Source organism: Homalodisca vitripennis, chromosome 6 (assembly GCF_021130785.1).
Source record: "Homalodisca vitripennis isolate AUS2020 chromosome 6, UT_GWSS_2.1, whole genome shotgun sequence".
Lineage (NCBI taxonomy): Eukaryota > Metazoa > Arthropoda > Insecta > Hemiptera > Cicadellidae > Homalodisca > Homalodisca vitripennis.
Window position 1 is genome coordinate 63,302,250 of NC_060212.1, and position 19,225 is coordinate 63,321,474.

Sequence of the window (19,225 nt, forward strand, 5' to 3'; positions counted from 1 at the left end):
TTAACATTTTGTAGTGCCTATTTAATATATTCATATTATTTATCTAAATTTCATAATTTATTGTAACTATTACAGGGCGGCCAACTCTTTTGTATTTGTATTTATCAATATTTGTAATGCATGTACCTTAAACATGAAATTAATTGATAACTACAAAAGTAGCAATACAATTAGTAGTGCTAACCGATGTAACAATCATTTTAAAATAATTACAAATATTAACATTACTAACCGATGAAAATAGTCTAGTGTACGAAAATAAAACAAGAATAATGGTAAAAACAATAGGATTAATAATACTGTGCAAATATCAAATTGTTTCCATTAAAAAAAATTTAGTAAAATTATAACAATTTATAGTTATTGCAAATAAAATACATAATGTTAGTTTTCTAAAAACTTAATTAAATTACTTATAGTCTAGCATGCATAATCTTTTTAGAAGTGTATGAAAAGTGATTGACAGGAAGCCCTGACAGGCGGAAGGCGCATTCCTCCCACTACTTTACTCGTGAGCTCCATACAGTAGCTCCCCACGATAGATAGCCAGTCTCTAGTACACTTAAAGCCTAGTCCACACTGGCAGATTTGTATGCGGATACATTGTATGCAGACTGTATTTTTTTAAATCCGGTTATGTTTGGAGACTGTCTGCATACAGTCTGCGAACATTGTATCTCAGTGTGGACTAGGAAGTTCTACTAACAGGAATGCCGGTGATAACTGCTGGCAGCACGACGGAAGTTGGCATTTGAACCGGAAGCTCCAGACCGCAGCTCCCGCGCCCGGTGCGGTCACTGGGGCACCGCCCTCTAGCTTTGTTTAGGCCTTCGCTTGAGTGCGCAATTATAGCCGTGAAATGGGCGTGTAAGCGAGACTTGGCCTCCTGTCGCTCTCTTTGTGTTACGTCAAGCATACAGCTAATTATTAGAAGAGTATATTGCTTGCACCCGTCAAGACTCTCTGGTGCAGTTTTAGCTCTAACTAGACGAAACTGAGGAAATTTTCTGTCCCTTAATACTGACTGGGGTAGATCTTGCAGGACAACGCCAAGAATTCGGAAATGTTATCCGATCAATATTTAGATCGAAAAGACGAGAAATCTGCAACTAAGATGTTTTTTGAAGTGAGTTTGATAACATTTTCATATTGTCTAAATTGTGTTAAATTATTGGACCCAAAAAGCGAAGCCGACTTGCAAATCAAGTTTTGTTCTGCTCGTTGAGACAAGCTGAGAAAACCTGTAATGAACATTAAACTCCGCTCTGTGCGGCTTCCGGAGTTACCGAATGTCAGGTTGCTGAATTGAAGCCGTCTCCTGGCGAGGTCCTTTGATCTTGGTTCATCAACGACGAGGATAGATAGTGGGCATTATCTCAGTCATACCATTTCGGAAGACGGCCAGATAAGCCAGACTTGCACAGATCTCACTAAAGGATCTTCTCCTACTCCAACATCATCCGCCATAGTAAAGTAGTCCGGTCAAATTAGCATTTTACCGCGTTAACAGTGTTTGGAGTTAGTGACTCTCCTGGACGGGTTTGCCAATATTTGTGAGAACGCCCTAGAAGCTCCTGAACGGGGATGCCAAGATTTCTGACAGCGTTCTAGTGGCTCCTGGACGGGGACACCAAGATTGACGACAAAGTTCTAGTGGCTCCTGGACGGGGATGCCAAGATTTCTAACAACGTTCTAGTGGCTCCTGGACGGGGTTGCCAAGATTTGTGAGAACGTCCTTGTGGCTCCTGGTCGGGGTAGCCAAGATTAGCGAGAACGTCCTAGTTACTTCTGGGCGGGGTTGCCAAGATTTGTGAGAACGTCCTTGTGGCTCCTGGACGGGGTTGCCAAGGTTTGTGAGAACGTCCTTGTTGCTCCTGGACGGGGTGCCAAGATTAGCGAGAACATCCTAGTGACTTCTGGGCGGGGTTGCCAAGGTTTGTGAGAATGTCCTTGTTGCTCCTGGACGGGGTCCCAAGATTAGCGAGAACATCCTAGTGACTTCTGGGCGGGGTTGCCAAGATTTGTGAGAACGTCCTTGTGGCTTCTGGTCGGGGTTGCCAAGGTTTGTGAGAACGTCCTTGTTGCTCCTGGACGGGGTGCCAAGATTAGCTAGCGAGGACGTCCTTATGGCTCCTGGACGTGAAATCAGAAACCGCAAGAAATTAGAAGTAACTATTATGCGTGTGGTATGATATCCGTGCGCACTGGCGTTTTATAATCCACCGCTTACTTCATCTTCGTCGGTATCTGCGGCACTCGGTCAGCACAAGGACCACTTTCACCGCACACGTTTTAATTGATTGTGGATAGTGTGTTGAATAATGCCGTAATACTGGACAAGCCGAGTCCTGACTACTTGCAGTTTTAGTTCTAGTAGTATAAACGGAATATTTGACAACTTACTATGCAATTTCTTGAAATTGTTTGTATTAGTTTGTGTCTTTGAAAACAGTTTTATCCTGTTATGCAGCCTAACATCGTTGTTGAACAACTGCTAAACTAGGCTCACATTGGAATATTCTTAGTGGAATTATATTCGAGAATTAAATAAAAAAAAACGCTTTGTTAGTCCCATCTCTGATCAGATATGGGATCAGATAAATTAATAGAAAATATAAATATTTCAAATGAAATCATTGCAATGGCCTATTTATTTTAATTTGAGTTAAACTACTGGAAGTTTTTACTTAATTAGAAGCGGAACTTTTCAGCATGGTTAAGATAAATACAATTCTACATATATATCCAAAAACAATATTTATTTATATTTGTTACTCATTAAATACTAATCATTCCCTGTATTTAATAATTAATCAAAAGCAACGATAACAGTTATCAAACAAAACTGTAGTTTATTCATATTTCATATAAATTCAATATGGAGTATATGACTAATTAATTAATGGACTGAAAACTATAACATTATTAATATTGATTTTTAGTTTTTTTATCGACCAACTGATAATTTTTTCGTTTCTAGAAATTAAATTTTGCTACTAGGTCCAAGCCATGCTTCCTTCAAATTGAAGGACGTTCTGTAAATAGTGACCGAACTCTCGTCCGTTCTTTCCATTTTAAAATTGAAATATCTATTCTTATTTATACACCCTATAAATATTTCCGATTTACATATAGGGTACAACTGTGACCTCTTGGAATTAGTGATCTCGAGTTATTCCAAATCAACTTTTTTACTCGTTAAATCGACGGCGTCGGAAGATGGGGCGCCTAGCGCTTGATCAAGTGCCATCTCAAGTTAGGAAAGCTCAGAACGTGTTTCACTTCACCTGGCGTACAACCCAGAACGGTTTACAGGTCAGGAGTGAAGGAGGCGTCGGTAGTAATATATGGGGTTTGGTGGTTTCAATTACGCAGTTACACTTATATTGGAATACTCTGACCAATAAGGACACCGAAAAAGAGAAGGCAGGAATTGGCGTATGCAGCGCAAGAACCAAATCAAGTAACAATAGCCTCCTGCATTGCGCAGGCGTCGACATTGACAAATCAGCTGATATAACGGCACAGCGAACATTGCTGTCTTCACTTCACCGCTAGGCCACACTTCACGCATGAGTTGCCATTTCGACACCCACACTTCGCTTGGGTCGTCCACCTTCCATCTGCACTTACCGACTCAGCCACCCATTCCAAGCGATCACTTTTTCCGGGTCCATTGCTGTTTTCAGCATGGACACGTTACATAGCCTGACAAGTGATCCTGTTGAATTAAAAACATATGCATACCTAGACAACAAATTCAACTAAATCTTTCAATGCATCCATAGTAAATTGTAAATATTTTCAGAATCGGATAAAAAAGAAAATATACAAACTTAAATTTGTCTGATCAACAAACAAATGCCATCCATTGAGCAAAGAAAGAAGATGAGTAATCACTACTGCGTCTTGTGGTCAGGAAAGCCTTTTCATAAAAGACACTTATTCATTTGGAGGTTTTTTATTATATTGCTGTACTGTCGGAGCTATGAGGCCGCTCTGTTCTTCTAGAGGCCTGGGGAAATTACAAAATCACCTAATAAGTATCTATTTGTAACAGTAACTTCAGTACAGTATTAAATTAATGTGTACATGTCGTGCAATTTCAATTTAGAGTGATGTAGGAGGGGAAAAGTTCCTTGCATTTGTTACTTTATTCGACCTTAAGGTCAGGACGAATATGCAAGATATTCTTGCAGTCTAAATTCACGGATGCGCGTTAAATCGTATACTAAAGATGTAATGGTATTCTCCACGGGAGGTATTCTCTCAGTATAAAGTATTGGCACCATTCCGTGAAAGAAGTTGATGTTTATTCGGAGGCTTTTTATCGACATTTCACCGCCCAATAACAATATTAATTACTTGAAAAGATTTGTAAGTGTTTCCTGTCTCCAGGAGGGTCCACTTTTGGTTGGTTTATCAATCCAAGTAGGACCTACTCTTCTGGACAGGCTAAAGAAAAAAACTAATATAACTTACATGTAGGCAAACCAAGGTGGTCCCAATTTCTTACTCCTCCCCATTATGGATATCCTGCTACTATGAAAGCCGTGAAGATTGCCATAAGGGAGGACTCTGGTACAGTAATTTTATTAAAATATTTAAATCAACGGAAAAATATTTCGTGAAACCAATAACTAGGCTGATTTCTGGTATCACGAACGATGGAACATGTCCGGAAAAAATCCTGAAAGAATAAAACGATGTTTTTGGTCAATAGTGCCATTTACATTAGTAAGAAGTTCAATTTTTAGACTACACTCAAAATTATGCTTAAAATGACAGCTGTGCTATTTTATGATAATTTTGAAGAGCTTCTGAAACTCTATCTAAATATATCTGTCATATAAATTTTCGTGTTCATACCGCGTTTAAAGGTGCTAAGACAGCTGGAATCTTGAGACAATCGTATATCGGCCTCACTGTAGCAAGTCCAGGCAGCAAAATTTAAATAAAACGGTAATACACATCCGCAAGTGAGTGAAGAGTCGGTGCTTTGCCGTGATTGGCTGGAGCTGAACCAATCGCCGATCAAGGGTACCAACTAATCGTGTAAGCGCAAGAATTAAAATTGTAAATATATCCTCGTATGTGGTAGTTTCAGTATACATTTCTGTCCATTGACAGTGGTGGTCATACACGTGGTGAAATGCCTATGTTGGATTGTGTATTAATACAATTAATTGTCATTAATTGTCCCGCATACTGCCCAATCTGTGTGTTGTCCAATCACGAGGCTCAGGAAACCCCCATTTATCTGGCATAGTGTAACAAAAACCTGTGTACATATAGTCTTTCAAAACTCTCAACGAAGAACATTTATGAAGATTATGAATCGGACTGTAAATTTAGTAGACAAGAAGTACGTAAAGTTCCGTATAATGTTTTGCAAACTCCTTACTGTTTTATGGGGTAGTCATCTAAAATAAATCCAATGGGCATTGAAAACTAAGGATGCTTTGAAAGACGTTTTAAAACGTACTTTCTCTTTTTACCGTGAAGTATACAGGTGGTAAAGCAAGAACCATTGCTTTCTTTTCTCTAACTTTAAACCAAAAGTGTTTGATGGTCGCCTTCCGTCATTTACCACATCGCGTAATTTCAGCAGATCTGGTTGAAATTTTATCAAAGGTTTTCAGCTCGCCTCACTTCTCTGTGATACAAAAAATCAGTAACAGAAGTAGTCATCCATCCATCAAAAACAAACTGGTTGTGTCTCAACATCTCCGGATTAGGTTTCAGACGTACTCAATTATCTCTTTATGTCAACTTGATGCCTGAGAGTGTCTCAAGTATGTGTGGGAGAACTTGACTTCTGTAGTTTGAAAGGATCACCGAATTCCGTACATTTTTTATCGTTGTCGGGCGTAAAAAACGATGTATGCACGAAAATTACGTCATGTTTGGTAACCTACAATGTACGTACAAAACTAACCATTTCACGATACACGCGCACTGCTGCACGCACGAAGCACTTATCTGGACAGATAAGAGAAGACTATTTGCAGTTAGGAAATTTCATCGATATTTCTCATATCATGACGGCAGTTCAGCTAACGACAACGCGGCACCTAGATAACAAAAAGTAGGATGGTATAGGACATAGGTATATTGGTATTGGTATAGGAGAAATAGATAGAAACTTTCAGACTTACATTTAATTACTGTTTTTGTTCTGGATCTTGTATTTGTGAAATTTGAGTTCCATTGATTGTTATATTTTTAGTCTCCTAGTTAATTATTTTTTGTACATTAGGTAGCGAAAGTTGCTCGACTTCAACAGATGATTGACACGGGACTGGTTTGATAAGTTTTTATTTAAAGTTGCATTAGTGTTTATTAAAACAAATTTCTTTGATATTTACGAGGCATATTCAGAAAGTACTGAGGTTCTTACGGCCGGAGGGATTATTGTTTGACTAGTTGGCTAAACTGCCCTGTAGCCTGATCCTCCCCCTCCGTAACAAGACCGGTTCGAGGTTAGTACGTCGAGAACTGTCAATGCGACAATAGTTTCATGAAAAATGACAAATCTCTCTCGCCAAGTGCGAAATATGCGGTGTCATCCGTTAACTCGTTTGGAAAAGAAAAACTCTAGTTGAGCCTTATAATGAGTTGAAAACTGCATAATTCCATAAACTGTGGAGCGGAGAAATATATGTCCATGGAGTTTGTACATCTCAAAAACTCTTGCCCGGCCTCTACTCGATTCGACTTGTGTTGGTATCTCAGCTGTTTTGGGACACTCCTCGCTGATAGTTTCCGACATACGAGGTTTCTGTGGTCTAGAGATTTGCGGAAGTACCGCAGACAGTTCATCCACAGTCGTTACGTAGCGCATTTTCAATTTTTTCCACAATTTCAGTCCCACTTGAAGTGCTGCGGACCCAGCATGCTTCCCTGGACCATTCCATAATTAACTTCCTGGAGTTCACTGCCAATATTATTTGTACTCACAGCTTGAATTCAACCGCTAAGATAACTTATAAACCAATTTAAGGCCATCCCTTGGTGTCCACTATGTTCAAGTTTACTAAACAACAAATTTCTATCTTTGGAAACGAAAGTTTTGGATAGATCAATAAAAAAACCAGTAATGATTTATAATTTTCCTTTTAGAGAGTTAATTATGGTTTTATTAATTTCAAAAAGGGCGTCAGAAGTAATTTTACCTGGGCTATATCGGATATAAGATTATTTACTTCAAGATAACTTTGAAACTGAGATTTCACGCACTTCTCCAGTTCTTTACCGACCGCACGTAATAAAGAAATCGGCCTGTATTTGTTCAAATCGGAATTATCATTAGACTTATACGAAGGTGTTACTTTGGCTTTAGTTAATTTTTATTTGCTTAGAGAAACTCCGAAGTAAAACTGAGATTGGTTAAATCGGCGGTAGAAGACTCCTAGTATTATTTTTTCAAACATATGTAAGAATTTGATGGACCCCAGGAGCAGAGCCACCAAGGATCCCGGCAACATCTCCCCACCTGGCTGAATGTGACCGGGTTCAGTCGTAATATATGATCGGACCTGCAGGCGGCATCATCTGACAGCGGAAACTGCTTTGCTAAACGTGCACCTACATTAGAAAAGAAAATATTAAAAGAGCTTGCCACAGCCTTTATGTCACCGCCCCCTTGATCTGAAGCATGCAGGAAGGTGCGAATGGGGAATTTGGGTTTGAGATCGTGCTCCAACGCCAATTTCATTGACAACTTTCCAAAATAGTTTTGAGGTATTCGACGAATTTCTAATCTCTTTTCTCTGTATCAAGCTGTTTTGTATCATTAAATTGTTGCCTTTTCAATGTTTCACGAAGTTTGTCTCGTTTTTTGATTGACTTAATTAGATTTACTGTTATCCGTGTTTTAAGTTTTTTGTTGCGCGTGTTTCTTTTCGGTTTAAGAAATACATTTCTAAGGTCTTCAAAAGATTGTATAAATATGTCGCAGCATAAGTTAATGTCTTTTTGCTGCAGCACGTGGTTTAGTGCACTGTGCTCCCCCAACAGTTCCTGTAGTAGCTCATGGTCCAGATGAGTGTGAACGTTACTGTTAAGACGGGTTTGGAGGGCTTTGCGCAGCATTGCGTAATGATCAGTCAAGTCCAGGGACGTAGCTAGCAAGGGTGTCCGAGGGGTCCGATCCCCCCCAAATTTTCTATTTTTTTAAATTGCTATTTTAGTAAACAATTATTATTATTTAAATAATTTATTATTACGGACATGTACCACTGAAAGATCGTTCTCAACACAGAAACGAGCAAGAACTTTTAAGGAACAAAATGGGGCCAGTTGTTTTGAACCGCGCCCCTGGCTACGTTTTTGGTCAAGTCAGTAGTTAGACCCCCCTTAGTTACAGTCCTGTAGTCCTGAGTGTTTAATAAACTGTGATCAATGCAAGTTGTAGATTGTTCTGTTACTCTTGTGAGTTTGTTAATGCACTCTATAAATTCTACTCTCCATAAAATATATAACTATAAGCCTTTCTTGTTTATGAGATGTTGAAGTATATATCCGTATCGCTTGTAAACTCATAAAGTCGTGTTTTCTTTGGTCTTGGAATAGTGTTGTTATAAGTCATCTAAAATAAGTTGCAGTTCATCGACGAGTTGCCATGTACACTGTAAGGTCGACCGTCAGTTTCAAAGTTCAGTTGCAGTCCTGTCGCTCTCCCAGAGTATTCAAGTAAATAACCAAATAACCACTCCTATCATTGCTGTTCCAATTGTATGTCGTGGTATAAATATCGTAATTTTCTGGAGAAACTAAACTTTTATCATTATCAATCCAAGCCTATTGGGAAAAACAAATACAAATTGAATATTCAAGCTCACAGTACCAATTAATAAACTGTTTATGTTGTTAAAATAGGTACGTGTTTTAAAGTGAATAAATTCTTAAACGACAGTGTCAGTACTGGATTTTTCCAAGAATTTCTTAACGTCATTATGTGTCACGTTGATCGGAGTAAATATGTCAGCAACTGTCAAGTAGCCTATGTCAAGTGGCCATGTGTCACCGGCCATCCTCAACAACGTTCGCCGTATACCCAAGCACCCTGATTATTTTGACAGTTATGTTTCAGAAGGAAAATAAATAAAACTATTGTACACATTTAGTTTACTGCGTGCAGTACACGTGTCATACAAAACAAAATATGTTACTCAGAGTATCAGATATAAGCTTTGTTCTAGGAATTCAACAATATTAATATGAAAACTTAGTTTACCGAATGCTTTATTTAAACACGTGACATTACAGACATCATATAAAAATATTCTCCTCAGAGTTACGTATTTAAGCTTTGTTATGGGGGTTCAACAGTATTATTATGAAAAGAACTCATTAGGAGTTAAGATTCTGTTTACAGAATTATGAACAAATGCCTAATCAATGATTTTAGTGCAGAAATTAAAGGACATCTCCTAGAAAACGGTCGAAGCTAAATATTTAAAATAATATAGTTAAAAGTGTAATACATAAAAAGCTAAAGTCACTTGTATTCTGCATGTTACCTGACACACAAGCACATTAGACCTCCTTCCTCTGGGTCGACCCATTATTTCTAGTATTGTGAGCTCCCACAGAAAACAGTGTCTGTGTACATAAATAAAATTGTACAACCTTTTGTCAAATAGTTGCTCTTCTTTATCAAAAATACTACTAATTTGTTTGAAAGATAATTAATTGTAAATCCCCCAATCAATATTTGATGAAGTAATATTAGTTACAGTTGACGTAGAATCGCTTTACAGCGATTTTCCACACGGACGTCGTCGAAGCAATTGGGACATTTTTAGATAAAGACCGAAAAGCACTCTAAGTTTATCACTCATTTAATAATTATAATCTTGATCATGAACAAGTTTACGTTTCCAGACGTAAACGGTCTTCAAATAAAGAGGACAACAATAGGGAACAAAAGTGTCTCATTTATACGCCAATCTTTTTATGGCATTACCTAAGAAAGATTTGTTATCAACCCAACACTTACTCTTGGCTTAGTTTCTTAATATTGATGATATCTTTCATGTTTGCAATAATGGAATGGAAGATCTAAGCATTTGTGGTCCTCCTTCGTAGACTAATGGTTATAGTCTCGGCTCTCTAACCGAGAGATCACGGGTTAAAATCCCCGGGAGGTCCAATCATGTACTTACAAATAAAAACCAGTGCACTTCGCAGCCAGCATAGCTATGACGCTGAGGCTTAATTGAGATTAAAAAAAGTATTTGTAAAGAAATAAACGATTTCAATACTTAATTTCAAGTGGAAACCCTCACATTCCGTGCATGTTCTTGATGTGCAGTGTCTGTGTACATAAATAAAATTGTACAACCTTTTGTCAAATAGTTGCTCTTCTTTATCAAAAATACTACTAATTTGTTTGAAAGATAATTAATTGTAAATCCCCCAATCAATATTTGATGAAGTAATATTAGTTACAGTTGTAGAATCGCTTTACAGCGATTTTCCACACGGACGTCGTCGAAGCAATTGGGACATTTTTAGATAAAGACCGAAAAGCACTCTAATTTTATCACTCATTTAATAATTATAATCTTGATCATGAACAAGTTTACGTTTCCAGATGTAAACGGTCTTCAAATAAAGAGGACAAAAATAGGGAACAAAAGTGTCTCATTTATACGCCAATCTTTTTATGGCATTACCTAAGAAAGGTTTGTTATAAACCCAACACTTACTCTTGGCTTAGTTTCTTAATATTGATGATATCTTTCATGTTTGCAATAATGGAATGGAAGATCTAAGCATTTGTGGTCCTCCTTCGTAGACTAATGGTTATAGTCTCGGCTCTCTAACCGAGAGATCACGGGTTAAAATCCCCGGGAGGTCCAATCATATACTTACAAATAAAAACCAGTGCACTTCGCAGCCAGCATAGCTATGACGCTGAGGCTTAAATGAGATTATAAAAATTATTTGTAAAAAAATAAACGATTTCAACTCTTAATTTTAAGTGGAAACCCTCACATTCAGTGCACGTTCTTGATGTAGACATTTTATTAAAGAAAGGTCACTTTAAAATTAAAATTCATGTCATAGACACAAATAGTATGCAATATCTAAATTATATGAGCTGCCATCCACGGTATGTAAAACATCCCCAAAAGTCTTGTTATCAGAGTTAATTATATATGGATGAAATTGACGTCTCCAAGTACATAACATCGTTTATTAATCAACAGAAGATATCTCACAAAATTGGTTAATAGTGAACTAGCCAAACCCAAAATCAAAAACAATGATTTGAATGTAGAAAGAATGCCCCCATCATTTTATAACCAAATATCATTCTGAATTGTTCAGAATAAATATAATTATGAAGACCTCCTACAAACTTGTTGTACCATCTCCAGGAACAAAAAGTATTTTGAATAGACCTTTTTTTATAGAATTATTGTTAAAAGACCACCAAATTTTAATATATTTACAAACCCGATAACAATCCAAATTTCAAGAACAAATGCAATCCATGCAATAAAACCACGTTGTGGAATTTACAACATGATGCAATAGGCAAACTGTTACAAAAGCAATATGACCCAGAAAAATTATTCTTTTCCAGAACAAATTACTTGTGACAGCGAAGATGATTTACAAATTATCCTGTCAACATACCACTAAAAACTACATTCTAGAAGCATCGACATCACTTAGGGTAAGGATAAAGTATCATCGTGCTGATGTTCGATGTAACAATTTACTGAGACCCGTGATTGCGCATGTTGTGCAACACAATCAAACCTTTGAAAAATGTTTCTCTGTAATTGGCAATAAGTAATTTCAAAATTATGAAAATAAATATATATAATAATATATATATATATATATATATATATATATATATATATATAGTTAATTAATAATATTTTCTTTATTTTTTATCTTTCTGTATGTTTAGGAAAAGTTATATGTGAAATTTACTTGTTTGGATACCATATGCCAGGGCTGCCCAACCTACGGCCCGCGGGCCGAATCCGGCCCGCGAGTCAGTTTTATGTGGCCCGCCTTGTTGCCAAAACAACCAAATTTGTTTACAAGCATTTGAAATATTAAATAAATACAAATTTTGAGAACCAAGCAGTTCAGCCGATTTCACGTAGAACGAGCCGTATTCATTTGGTGGAGTATGAGTGTTGAAAGAAGTAAAGTAGTTGCAGACAGATTTCACTGACTACGGTGGTGGCTACCGGCTGGCGAATAGAGCGCGCGTAAAGCACGGCACAGCGCGCGGTGCGGCGACGTAACCCCTACCCAACCACTCGCCACGTAATTTGTATGTCCTAGTATCCTAGTAGGATTAATTAAAATCGATGTATTCAATGACTTTTTTATTGTTCCCTCAGAATTAGAGCAAACGTCTAAAAGTCTGGGTTTATATTTATTTCTACTAAAAGAACCTAAAAACATAATATATTATAAACCTTTACCTAACAACTAATAAATAATAAGAAATTACAATAATCAGGAAACAAGCGCCAAATAACCTTAAAACTCATATTTTGCACAAGATTTCTGGAACAAACTCCGGGCAATACGTTTTGTTTGGGGTTCCAAATCCCTGGGGATGTTGCCCGCCTGGCCATAAAGGCTTTACAATGTGGCCCTTGGGTAAAAAAGGTTGGGCACCCCTGCCATATGCTACTGTCGTCATTAACTTTATTAATTCTCCTATTTGTTTTTATTTTTTAATACATGCTTTTTGATAATATAACTGAAAAGTTTTGAAGTTGAAGAAATATGTTTTTATTTATTGTGTGTGTGTGTTTGGGGGGGGGGGGTGTTACGAATAACTAGTGATACGTTTTTAATAGGACATACATTTTAGTTTTGCACACCAATGTAACCAATCGTCGGGCACCTAGATAATAGTGTTAACCAACGAGCTAAAGAGGCTGATTTCATAAAGCACTAGGCGCGTGCTTATACAAAGCTGTTCGGCTTACGAATTGTAGACGATAAAGCAGACCCGATCGACATTGCCATCTCCTCCTGCTAACGGTAAATTGTACCCTCCGGTGCAAAATACTTGCATTGAGTGCATTTCTAGCAGTTCCGCAATAGGGGTATGAGGGAGAGGGAGTCTAGTTCTCTCATTCAATATTGTATCATCCTTACATACGAGATCTAATGATTGTACGTGTTTCAAAATTAAAAACTAAAAAACTATGGATTTTAAAATAAAATGTAGTATTATTTTTTATGTAGCTCTAGTATATTTAAAATACAATATAATTGTACAATTATATAAATTGTTATTATAAAATTAAGTACTATATTATAATATATGTATATAATTTTTTTATGATAAAAGTAATAAGTTTGTGTTAATTTTAGCACTATTATTTCTAGTTTGGCAGACTCTTTTACACATATATTAAATATATTATGAAAGTTGTTGTTTCTTCAATTTTATATAAGGATTTTATTTCATTTTCGTTTTACTGGGGAGGTAAACCTTAGCATAGGGTTCCCTTATTGGGCTTTATGCCTGTAAGGGCTACCTTTTGCGGGAATTTACATATTTATAGTATATATTTTAGTAGTAATTATTGTTAGTTGTAAGTAATTATTTATGAACTGTTTTAATCATGTGTTATTTGTTTCATTTCATTTGAAATTGAGTTTGTATATTCCTGCAATAAAGAGAGTTTTCTATTCTATTCAGGAACTACTCGTACTTATGTATTTGTGGAATTCAATTTCATCCATATGTAATTCTTAATTCTTAGAACAAGACTCTTGGGGATGTTTTACATACGGTGGATAGCAGCCCATATAATGTACGTACTGCATAATATTTTTGTCTATGACATGAATTTGAATTTTGACGTGATCTTCGTTTAATAAAATGTCTAAATCAAGAACATGCACTGAATGTGAGGGTTTCCACTTGAAATTAAGTGCTGAAATCGTTTATTTTTTTAGAAACACTTAGATCTTCCATTCCAGTATTCCAAACAAGAAAGATATTGTAAATATAACGAAACCAAGCAAAAAAATAAATATGGGTTCATAACCAATCTTTCTTAAGTAGGCTAATGCCGTAAAAAGATTGGTGTATGAATAAGACATTGTTGTCCCCACTGTTGTGCTATTTATTTGAAGAAAAATTATGTGTAAAATTTAAAATTGTTCATGGTCAAGATTATAATAATTAAATGAGTGATACAATTATAAGCGTTTTTCGGTCTTTTATCTAAAAATTTCCTAATTTCTTCGACGACGTCCGTGTGGAATATTGGTGTAGAGCGATTCTACGTCAACTGTAGCTAATATTATTTTATCAAATATAAAATGAGAAAAAAACTACTTACTGTAGTTTACAACTGTGTGATCTGTTTTATTCCGTTTACAAGGGTAAAAATCATAACAAACTATTGAATTCGCCCCTTAATGTACCTTACCAAAATTTCAGGAAGACCTCGTTTGACGTGGTGAGCTGAAATCCGGGCGAAATCTTTCGCTAGCGGTAACTCGCTAACGAAGTATTTCCGAATCCATGCCTATATAAACTTGTTCATTATTTTTACATGTAACATGAGCTCCTGCAGTTTCTGCATATCTTCGTGAATAACCCTGTATTACATTACTTGTTGCAAAATTTATAATTGAATTACCGTTACTCTGCAATGCCTGTCCATAAGCCGTCTAAAACATGCGACTTGTAGAATACATTTCGACTATTTACCACAGCTAGCAAAGTAAATAACGGGCAGTGAATCTTGGAGGTAATGTTCAAAACATAGTTTTTAAAATCTTACACAAATATCAAATGAGGAAAAACAATATCTGAGATTTGTGTTGAACTGAGGATATCATCCATTTTTTGTTTGTATTTTGATGCAAATATTTCTGCAACATGCAATATTTTGCTATGTTAATATCTCACATAAAACATATGCAAACAATCTAATCCAATTCATATCAGCATAAAATACACTTGATGAGCGAAATACTTCACTTACTGCACTGTAATGTTTTTCACCAATTAGTTTGAGAGCTTCACTTTGCTTCTTCCCAAGGAAGAAATTGGTCCCATAACTGGATTCCCAGATTTTTTCGTTCTGGGCTACGAAACCACACTTTCTCAATGATATAGTCTCGTTTTTGAAGTTTCGCAATACTACTTTCTTTGGGAAGTTGTAGTGCCATAATGACGGGAAACCCCTGATGAAGGCCTGTGTACAGCTCCAGAAACTCTGTGTAACGCCGTTCTATAACACTTCAATAACTGTCTGGCGATGATCTTTCTTTCACAATAGTTACAGTGTACGTTAACAAATTTGAAATTCAATTATATGAGTAGTACTAATCAGAATCTTGCATTTGAAAACATAAAGAGGATAAACTTCAACTTGGTCAGTGAAAGTATATACAAAACTACAAAAGTAGTATGTTCCTTTGCATAATGCCAAATGGCATATGGATGATTCTAATATGGTAATGTACAAGGATGCGGCAAAATAAAAAAAGTTTTTAATGCGTTCTGTAGAACATTTTTTAAAGAAGCCCCCATGAAAACAGTCTGATGGTGGCAATTTCGTCTGAATCCCCCTCCCTTGTGTGGTGTTGTGAGTATCCAGCAACTCTGTATCCGTGAGTCAGTACAGTAGTACAGAAACTTGCCGCCCTCCCCTGGGCCAGACAGACAAGGAGCTGTATAGGGCTCGCAGACAGGACGACTGTGTTGATGAGTGTTTCCGGTACACAAGTGGAGGTAGTAGAGTAGGGGTAGTCAGTCAGTCGCGGGGTCAGTCAGTCAGTCGCAGTTCTACTACCGGCCGCGATAGTCAGATAGATGCCAGTGCCCCCCTGTCTCTGCACCGCTACATTTGCTGGATGCTTTACTGCAGGTTAGTCAGGACTACATTGTGCTCATCGTAGACAAACATATTATCGTAACTATTTAATTACAATTGATATTCAATATGCACAGAAACAAAACTTTTTATTTGAACAAAGTTTTCCACATATATCAAAATTCTGATAGTAGTAATTTATTAAATTACTCATATTGATTGTTAAAATTAAATTAAACATTTCAGATGTATTTTGTGTTTTGCTCATAGCGCCTATTAGTAATCTTGGACTTATGGCAAAGTTTGTAGGAAAGACGAATTGGGAAATGTTTTGCCATCATTAGATTTTTGTATACAATACCCAGAACCATAATTTACAAGCATATTTAAATGTTAATAAAACATTACTTTTCCAAATGATTTATTTTTTGGACGAGGCCTTTCGAAACCAAAGCTTTCATCATCAGCTGACTCCACTAATTTAATATTTACATTATTTTCTTAGTTTTTTTATAGTGGAGTAATATCATTTTTGGAGTCGCCTGGTGTTGAAACTTTTGGTTTCGAAAGGCCTCGTCAAAAAATAAATCATTTGGAAAAGTACTGTTTTATTGACATTTAGTACTATTTAAATATTTTTCCAATTGCTCCAAGAGTCTTCAATATTTAAATGTGCATGAATTAATGTGCTTAGTGTTTCCAAATCCACACGTCTATCTTCTAGTATATTATATGGGCTAGTAAAGTTTAAAAATGTTTTTGTTAAAAAAATTATTCTATTACAGTTGGAACCTATGATTTGTACGATTATGTTTTAAATTGGCTGAGCGTTAGCGATGGCTATCGCTCGTGCTGTTAGGAAATCTTCATTCTGTCTGTCTGTCCGCAAGATATTGCGAAAACGAACTGAAATATAGATTTAGAAAATTATGCATGAAACTTAATTTCTAATACTCAACAGTTCGGAGATTGTGCGTGTCACTAAATTGGGTTTGACCGTGCGTTTGTGAATATTTTACGTCGGTCAGATTGGCAACCACGATAGCAACAAGGACTATCACGGAATAAATAGGTTTCTAAAAAAATACAATTATTTGTGTAATTTTAACTTGTGACATAGTAACACGTGGAGCTATAGACGTGGAGACTTTGCATACAACCTCAGCGAAGCCTGTACCCCTATATTATAATATACACTGTTTGATAATATTGTATTGTAATGTAATCAAATATATTCGAAGAATTATTATCTCTATTTTAATATTATGTGCTGTATTGGATTTCCATGTAACATCCATGTCGTATCCGTGTTTCAGTAGTGTCTGCTATTAGCTGTTGAACGTAATTATGTTTATTGCTTAATATTGTGTACGCTACTATAGTTCGTTTTTCTAAAGAAGCTCCCTGACGGAGCCGGATCCCGGTGACCTTTATCACACGCTAAACATCTCACTTCAAACGTCTACCATGTTAATACATACACCTATATTACATCAGAAACAATTTTTTACTGAAGGAAACAGGATTTTCTTTTACAATCCTTCCAGAATTTTTTACTATTTGGGTAGTAGTCACCTGTATATTAGGCGAAGAAAAATATTTTTGTGTTTTTGTGGATTATGGAGAAAAGCACAGTTTTCTGTTTAAAACTTAAGCTTTCTCCATTTAATTCCTCATTATTAAAAAAATAATGACAGTAAAAACAATTCTTATACAGCGTTTGTTGTATGTCTCTTAAAGAACGACAAACTAAAAATTGAGAGTTCTAAGTTCATAATTAAATTAATTTTTTTGTAAACCCTTACGAAATCGGTCATTAGTTATCATTTCTTTACGATACTCTTGTTCTGTATGAGAATAATATATGAGTATCATACTGGTTTTTTTATAGATTGTATTTTATCCTTATTTTAATTTCATCTAGTCTATTAAGTACAAAATGTAATAATGTTGTAATATTATTAACAAATAATACTTATTATATTAACATACAGTTTCCTAGTGTAAGTAGTATTATTAGATATTCCATGGAGCTATTTCTGCGTTTTAGTTCTAGATATGCTTTTAGATGATGTATATGTTTTATTAATAACAGAAATCTATAGGTTCCCAGGGTAGGTATAGCATGTCCAGTCTCATCGTCATCCATCAGTTCTGAGTTCTAGTACATTTTTGTTTCATCGTAAACAAGATTACCAGATCCAAAATTTAATAACAGCATACAAATTCAAAGTATTAACTGATCAGATTGGAAAATCTAATTTGTTCGATACAGTATATTTGGTTTTAGATTTACAAGAACACTGTCACAGCTGCGGGCTTTGGACACGACAAGCGCGCGAGGTGTGTCAACCAGCTAATTGAGTGATATCGCGTGACTCAGTTGTCCAGTTGTACTTCTGTATCGTGCCGAGGCGGCAAACCACAAAGTGATGAGTTAGATGTCCAGATGCACACTGAGCAGATATTAGCCGCAGTGGCTGTATTCGTGACATGCTCGTTCCAACGTAGCAATATTGTAATACGCTTACATTACACGTAAAGTAGCTACGAGTATGGTGGGAGAGCAGATATTAGCCGCAGTGGCTGTATTCGTGACATGCTCGTTCCAACGTAGCAATATTGTAATACGCTTACATTACACGTAACGTAGCTACGAGTATGGTGGGAGAGCAGATATTAGCCGCAGTGGCTGTATTCGTGACATGCTCGTTCCAACGTAGCAATATTGTAATACGCTTACATTTCACGTAACGTAGCTACGAGTATGGTGGGAGAGCAGATATTAGCCGCAGTGGCTGTATTCGTGACATGCTCGTTCCAACGTAGCAATATTGTAATACGCTTACATTACACGTAACGTAGCTACGAGTATGGTGGGAGAGCAGATATTAGCCGCAGTGGCTGTATTCGTGACATGCTCGTTCCAACGTAGCAATATTGTAATACGCTTACATTACACGTAACGTAGCTACGAGTATGGTGGGAGAGCAGATATTAGCCGCAGTGGCTGTATTCGTGACATGCTCGTTCCAACGTAGCAATATTGTAATACGCTTACATTACACGTAACGTAGCTACGAGTATAGTGGGAGAGCAGATATTAGCCGCAGTGGCTGTATTCGTGACATGCTCGTTCCAACGTAGCAATATTGTAATACGCTTACATTACACGTAACGTAGCTACGAGTATGGTGGGAGAGCAGATATTAGCCGCAGTGGCTGTATTCGTGACATGCTCGTTCCAACGTAGCAATATTGTAATACGCTTACATTACACGTAACGTAGCTACGAGTATGGTGGGAGAGCAGATATTAGCCGCAGTGGCTGTATTCGTGACATGCTCGTTCCAACGTAGTAATATTGTAATACGCTTACATTACACGT

The 19,225-nt window shown here is 36.6% G+C and overlaps 1 protein-coding gene across 1 annotated transcript in view; it reads left to right on the forward strand.

Moving 5' to 3' along the window:
- Positions 1 to 4,545: 4,545 nt before the first annotated feature.
- The window catches only part of LOC124365404, a 52,285-nt gene continuing 37,605 nt past the window's right edge, over positions 4,546 to 19,225 (forward strand). The window contains exons 1-2 of the mRNA XM_046821384.1: positions 4,546 to 4,582; positions 15,615 to 15,891. Coding sequence (XP_046677340.1) covers positions 4,546 to 4,582; positions 15,615 to 15,891 — 314 coding nt within the window. The remainder of the gene's footprint in view (positions 4,583 to 15,614; positions 15,892 to 19,225) is intronic.